The sequence below is a fragment of the Fusarium oxysporum genome, chromosome 15, assembly GCF_000149955.1.
Source record: "Fusarium oxysporum f. sp. lycopersici 4287 chromosome 15, whole genome shotgun sequence".
NCBI lineage: Eukaryota > Fungi > Ascomycota > Sordariomycetes > Hypocreales > Nectriaceae > Fusarium > Fusarium oxysporum.
In genome coordinates this window covers 988,980-995,745 of record NC_031000.1, presented here as the reverse complement: position 1 = coordinate 995,745, position 6,766 = coordinate 988,980, and the positions used below count along the sequence as shown (strand labels likewise).

Genomic DNA, 6,766 nt, shown 5'->3' with positions numbered 1-6,766 from the left:
CGGTCATAAAGAAAACCTAGAAAGCAAGTTTAATAAGGCAGCGCAGACTTTCATTTATTTCGCATAGAGAAGACCACAAGCAAGTGTCACTAAAACCCCTCACCTAACATCATTTTTGTCTAATCAATTGACTCTCAACCACCTGCGATGTCATAAGATAACAAAAAGGCTAGAATCATTCTAGCTCTTCAAGATCTTCAAAACGTTAAAAGAAACTAAGGCCGAGACGCGCGGTAGAGATCTATAATATTCACTACTATAGCTTATGTTGTCGACAGACGGGTATACCGTCTTGGAGCGATTGGATACCCAAGTTACTTTGACTACCCTACGACGGTTGTGGTTCCCAAGGAATAAACTAGTCCGTACAAGGATTATGTTGGCAAATGATTAGGGCATGATGCTGAGCAATTGCGAAGTGTCAGGCCTCTTAGCAGTCAATAATACGAGTGAGGCATATTGAGGTAAAGAAGCTTTATTGGCAATTGGTAAACTAAAGCCTATGAAGGTTTACATGAATGTATTCTATATACTCTTAGTACTCACCACATCGGGGGTGAGCTGAGCGAGTGTTTCATGGGCTCAAGAAAGGTACATGTGAGTCAGAAGTGATTGGGTGAAATAAGGGTAAATACGACGTAACCGCGAGCGTCATTAATGAAAATGTGAACATAATAAGGATGGTAACAATCTCTAGATTCGAAATGAGCGGGTGCTCATAGGGACTACCGGAGCAACCCCATGAAGCTATGCACATGCCGGAAAGCTGAGGCTAATATCGTAGGAAACCTTCCAGATGCATAGATCCCCAGTCTGACAGAGGCAGCCTCTCAGATGATCCAATGACGGTCCCGTTTTTAGGTCAACTTGGTTGTCAGGCGGCACTACTGCAGTTGGGGCAGATTAGCGACAGAAGAGAAGTAGACCTTTTTAATAATCTCCGCGGAACGGTTTGCATCCTTCGCTTCTAGAGGCTTATGTTGACTGGGACCTGAAACACTACTTATGGGAATACGCGTATACAAAGGGAGGGTTCTAGAAGTTTAATACTGCTAAGCCATCAGCAAGCGCCATAAAAAATGAAAAAGCAACGAAACGCCGTTTCCAGCTTCTCCACCCAAATCGGATTCAAATATCTACTGCACAAGCAGCTTTATCTTTCGCTGTTGCGACCAGAAGAGTAGCAATCGCTCTCAACATAGATATCGCAATCAGGGTGGTCATTAACTCAATTCAATCGCCCCTCCAGTGGCTTAAAGGAGCCGGCCTAACGAGCCAGATGGTAAGGCCAGCCTTATTCGCGCAGTTGCAGAACTGGCAAGATGTCGCAGTGGTCAGGGCGTGAAGCTTAAAACTGGTTCATTGCTGGCTTATACAAATATGTAGTACAACTATATAAGTATCACTCCATCCAGGTAACTGTCTTATAATAAAGAAACTCGTCCAATCCTTGAGAACCATTGAATCGACCAAATCCACTATCCTTTACACCCCCGTGAGGGAGAGAAGACTCATCATGCACCGTCATAGAGTTGATATGAACTGCCCCTGACTCCAAATCATTAGCTAGATCAAAGGCTGCCTTCAAATCCTTAGAGAAAATCGAAGCAGTCAAGCCGTATTCTGCGTCGTTTGCTAAATCTAGCGCTTCACGGTGCGTCTGAAATGTGAAAAGGGATACACTGGGGCCAAATGACTCTTGTGAGTATATGTCCATGTTCTTCTTTACGTTACCGAGGACGACAGGTCTCATCTTAGTCTCCGTCTCATGGGCATGTTCATCCCCAAAGATCTTGACCTGATGTGCTCCTTTGGATATGGCATCTGAGATAAGGTCGCGATTACGACTGGCCGAGGCTGAAGTCACCACAGCAGGCGTATCATGTGCGGTGCCAAAGTTCTTTCTTATGACATGGCCAAGGAGGTCCTGGAATTCGGACGCGATAGATTCGTGAACAATAATGCGTTCCGTGGACATGCAGATTTGGCCAGCCTGTTTACCTTATCAGTAAAGGTCGGTTTTGTCATATTTAGGAACCGAGAATCACTTACGTTGAGGAAAGCTCCTTGTACGCAGTGGCGAGCAGCTTGTTCCAGATTAGCGTCCTTGAGTACGATTGCACTGGCCTTTCCTCCAAGCTCCATCAAGACAGGCTTCAAGTGCTTCCCAGCAGTGGCCGAGATGATCCTCCCGACTCCAGTACTACCAGTAAAGTTGATCTTCTTGACAAGTGGGTGTGAAACAAGGCTGTCGATGGTGCTAGCCGCTTCAGCCGGTGAATGGAATAGCAAGTTTAAACAACCATCAGGCAGACCAGCCTCACGTAGGACGTCGTAGATTGCCCAGTAACATCGAGGTGTATATTCTGAGCCTTTCAAAATTGTCGTATTGCCAGTAGCTAGAGCAAAGAGGACTGATCGAAGGCCGAGGTTATAAGGCGCATTCCTTTGACCATCGTGCATTAGCAATGCCCCGTTACTATACCACGGAACCAAGTACTGAGGTCCTTCTTACCAAGGTGCTATTCCAAGCACGACTCCATACGGTTTTTTGTGTACCATAGCTTGCATACCTTGGTGGATAGATTCCGGAGCAGCACCCGTCATAGCCCCAGCTATCCCACCAGCAGTATCCCGCAACCCTTCAATTGTGACTCCAAGGATAAAATCTTGGTAGAACTTATTGGCGCCGATCTCATGATGCATATATTCCCCCAGCTCGGCCCGTCGCCGATCCATTATATCAGCGGCCTTGAGGAAGATATCCCGTCTGCTCGAAGCTTTCGTTTTAGACCAATCTTTGAAAGCACTATGGGCACTTTGGACAGCTTTTTGTATATGCTCATCCTTGGCACAGGAAAAGGACCATATTTCTTTATTGGTCAAAGGGCTGGTAACTGGAAAAGATTCGGAAGTGTGTACCTGCTGGCCATTGATGATAAGTGGCACTGAAAAGTTGGTACTAAGGCTTCTATGTCCTCTAGACAAGGGAAGGGCGCCTTGGTTGATATGACCCGTTCGTCTGATGAGTGATTTCAGCATACTAATGGTAGTGCGATGGTCTGAGGTTCTGATTTTACAACTTGGTTCACTATGAGCAGCTATATTAAGGTATTTATAGGACTCGACTTAAACACGGGCAAGTGTTTCAGTTTCGGAATATCCGCCTTCAGTGGGAAAGAAGACTCTTCGAGACGGAACATGCATCTACAACAGAAGGAAAGATTCTTTCAACATGGAGTCAATTGAAGCTGACTAGCATATTCGTTGCTCGATTGGTTGATGGCTTCTTAAGCTCGGGATGGAAGATACATCTGACAAATCGTCGGTTGGCGCTAGTTCTAGCTCCGGTCCTCGGAATAGTGGTTTCACCGGAACCAATTTAAAACTTCGGAACAGTGTCGTATTCCGTTCCCTCTTAGTTATTCCCTTTCCGTCTCCTCTTTTCCTACTTTCGGTCCTCCCACAACAAACAACGGAATGGATTCATGCGGCACCAAAAGAACAAGAAACTCATTATCCATTATTACGAGCAAGTGACGAGCTCCATATACTGCTCGTGCATGTACCCCTTGGCGACGACGGAAAGGCAAATGCGACGGTCAATCGCCTATGGTCAGGCAAGGCAGCGTTACCGAGCAGGAGACGAGCGTGATCTATGAGAGCCCGAATTACAAAGGGAACACATGAATCGTGAGATCAGTCACGTTGACCGCAATGTCAAATCAAGCTGCCTAGCTTGTAAGGGGTGTCGGCAGGGAGAGATGGGGGCAAAAGCTCCGGAATGGAGCCCACTTACGGAGGTTAGCGACAATGAGAAGAGGAAGGGAAAGAGGAAGTTGCGTAAGCAGACTTGGTACGGCTGCCGAATCTGTGATGCAGCAATTCGTAACAACCGGAATTGTTGGGACTTCTATCACCACCTAACATAGGCGAGGATCATGTTCCTTTAATTTGACGTTTAACAGAAACGCAAAATGCAGTGCGTTTCTCACACGAGAGCCCGTGCCAACCTTTAGAATTCATATTAGCTAAGTTGAGTAACTTTACAGGAGCCGCAAACCGTTTGCCAAATGAGCATGTATGTATGTATGTATGTATGTATGTATGTGTATTTTTCGTCTGGGTGGCTGTAACGAAGCCAAATCTCCTACTGGAGCAAAAGACGTGCTGAGCTAGCTAGGTACAGGATACCCCGCTTCCTTCACCATCCAGCATACCAATGGCACAAAAGGTGCTGTATTTCTCAAGCCCGTCACCCGTCAGCGGGTTCGAGGGCAATCTATTGTCGAACTTTTTCCACCGACCAGAATTCTCTCGCGCATCACTACATCTGCTGACGCAGTCCACAATCTCCAGTAACCAAGTTGTAGCTCGTAGTCGACTGTCGCGGCGGCAGGGAAAAACCTCGGGAAGGGATCAGAGGCCGACGGTGCGGCTTGCCTTTAAAGGAGAAAAACCCATCGCAATCGGCGTCGTTGATCGGAAGGATGTCGCTACGAATGCCCGGGGCATCGCCCTCCGATATCTAAGGCGTTCTGGTTCTGAGGTGCCGCCATTAGATCCGACAAAGGTGTTGTCAGAGAAGGCGAACTCTCCAAAATTCCTTCTCTGAAAACTGCTGTTAGGGAGCCGATAGCGTCCCCGCAGTTTTTGTGTGGTCGCGTGGCCTGCAGAAAATCCCGCTCCTAGCACCGCACTAACAGTGCGTGCCAAGAAAGAATTTTTACAGGAGAGAGTTGAGAATGGGAATGGCATGGGTCAACAGGTATCTGTACAGGGTAGGCGCAGTGGAGGCCGAACACTGGAGAAGTTAGCCTTGAAGCAGGCCTGTCTCAGGGACGAGCGAGACTGTGAAATGTGGCGAGTAGGAATTGGTGAGGTTGGAGGGGCTCAAGGCTGGACGCCGGAAAATAATGTTAACGAGGCTTAACTTTGTGGGCCGTATGAGGCATATCGTTCTGGGCGGAATAAATTCATTCATTCACGACTAGCCTGTGCTGCCTCGGATCTTCCGTCAGATAATGAGCTACCCCGCACCCGGATCTCTCGGACACAGTCCGTGATCAGCTCGTTCTAACCTTCGTCTCAGAATTTGCGCTTTCACATTATGCTATTTCCTGATGAATCCGCACGACGAATTCTAACCTCTCATCGTGGTAGAATCATATTAAATATCAGGTATATCCAACGAAAAACACAACTTCACCAATCTTCTCTAGAGAGTATGGAAGAATTTGTTCAGAAGTCGATTCAACACACAATGGAAATGAGGAAGCCAACGTCCTCAATTCCGTGGCAAACTGATCGACCATGGAAGCAATTCTTCTATGTATGGAGCCCAGAAACAAGTAGATGGCAGGGTATTCAATCATCACAGTCGTCGTCCGACAAGTCCAATTTAATGAAGCTGGCGGTGTACAGCTGGAACATCGACTTTATGCTGCCTCATGGCGAGGCTCGCATGAACGCTGCTCTGAAGCACCTGGAGGAGCTTACTCGCCAGCATCGACTTGATAATGATACAGCGGTTGCTATCAACCTCCAAGAGTGTGTACCGTTGGATTTGGAGACTATCGGTGAAAAGGATTGGATCCGGGACAGCTTTTACTGCACAGACATCGATACCTCGGCTTGGGCTTCTGGCGCGTATGGCACCGCTTCCTTGATAGACCGCCGGCTCGAGATATCATCTTGCTTTCGAGTGCACTACTCGGCTACCCAAATGGAACGAGACGCACTATTCATTGATGTTTCGGTGTTACCAGGGGGACAAAAGGTACGGTTGTGCAATACACACCTCGAGTCTCTTGTACTGGAGCCACCCATGCGCCCAGCACAGATGCGTCTTATCGCGACTTACTTGCACGCTGAAGGTATCGCTGGTGCCGTCGTTACAGGCGATTTCAACGCCATTCAGCCATTTGACAGGTCTCTCCACTCAGACAACGACCTTGAAGATGCATACTTGGAACTCGGCGGCCAAGAGGGCGATGGAAGGAGTGCTGATAATGGGGCATATACGTGGGGGCAACAAGCTTTACCTGAGCTTCGTCTACTATATGGCTGTTCACGCATGGATAAAGTGTTTTTCTGTGGCGACAGCCTCAGACTTCAAGGATTTGAGAGATTTGGTGCTGATGTGGAACCAGACCAAGAAGAAGAAGAAGTTCGAAAGGAATTGCTTTCTATTGGGTTTGAAAGGCCGTGGGTTACCGACCATCTTGGCGTAAAGGCGACCTTTGAGATCGTTGCTTGAAGGGAAAGGTTTAACGGCGCCGAATGCACAACAGTACGGCTCTGACTAATTCAAAGGAGCCCCGGGATGATCATTTTCAGGAATGTATCGACCGAGGTCATTCAATTGAGTTGTTAGCCCATTTTCGTTATACAGTGCGGCAGCCTACAGAAGTCACTGTTGCAAAGGCGGTCAATAGGGGGACGGGTCCGTACAGCCACGGGTCATGTGCTTAGCCAGCAACACCCACTGTAAAATTCCTGCTGCATTGCTACTGACCACCTATAACTATCAAGGACTACTTTTGTATTTAATGGATAAGATTTTGAACCTCTTCTATGGCCTATTATATGGCATTTGCTACACGTAGGTGGTCCTTTTTCTCCTAAAAGCTCATCTTGCGGCCCTTCTTGAGGCTGGCCTAGCTTGTGATTGTGTTGAGAAAATTGAACTTCAGTAGGGTGTTCAAGGAACCAATTTTCACTCCATTCTTCTTTTGTGAGGATTGAAAATTGGCAACCGTAGCGG

General features: G+C 47.4%; 3 protein-coding genes across 3 annotated transcripts; 2 read left to right on the top strand and 1 right to left on the bottom strand.

Annotated features, from left to right (window-relative positions):
- Window positions 1-1,402: 1,402 nt before the first annotated feature.
- Window positions 1,403-2,739, bottom strand: FOXG_14346 (NAD-dependent aldehyde dehydrogenase; the record flags this gene model as incomplete). Its single annotated transcript, XM_018394414.1, has 3 exons — window positions 1,403-1,993; window positions 2,053-2,446; window positions 2,516-2,739. The coding sequence occupies 3 exons, from the start codon at window positions 2,737-2,739 to the stop codon at window positions 1,403-1,405; spliced, it is 1,209 nt and encodes a 402-aa protein (XP_018254545.1).
- Window positions 2,740-2,838: 99 nt separating this feature from the next.
- Window positions 2,839-2,952, top strand: FOXG_21685 (uncharacterized protein; the record flags this gene model as incomplete). Its single annotated transcript, XM_018402032.1, has 1 exon — window positions 2,839-2,952. The coding sequence occupies one exon, from the start codon at window positions 2,839-2,841 to the stop codon at window positions 2,950-2,952; it is 114 nt and encodes a 37-aa protein (XP_018254544.1).
- A 2,311-nt stretch (window positions 2,953-5,263) lies between these two features.
- FOXG_14345 (uncharacterized protein) lies at window positions 5,264-6,259 on the top strand (the record flags this gene model as incomplete). Its single annotated transcript, XM_018394413.1, has 1 exon — window positions 5,264-6,259. One exon carries the CDS (start codon window positions 5,264-5,266, stop codon window positions 6,257-6,259), a length of 996 nt encoding a protein of 331 aa, XP_018254543.1.
- Window positions 6,260-6,766: the final 507 nt, after the last annotated feature.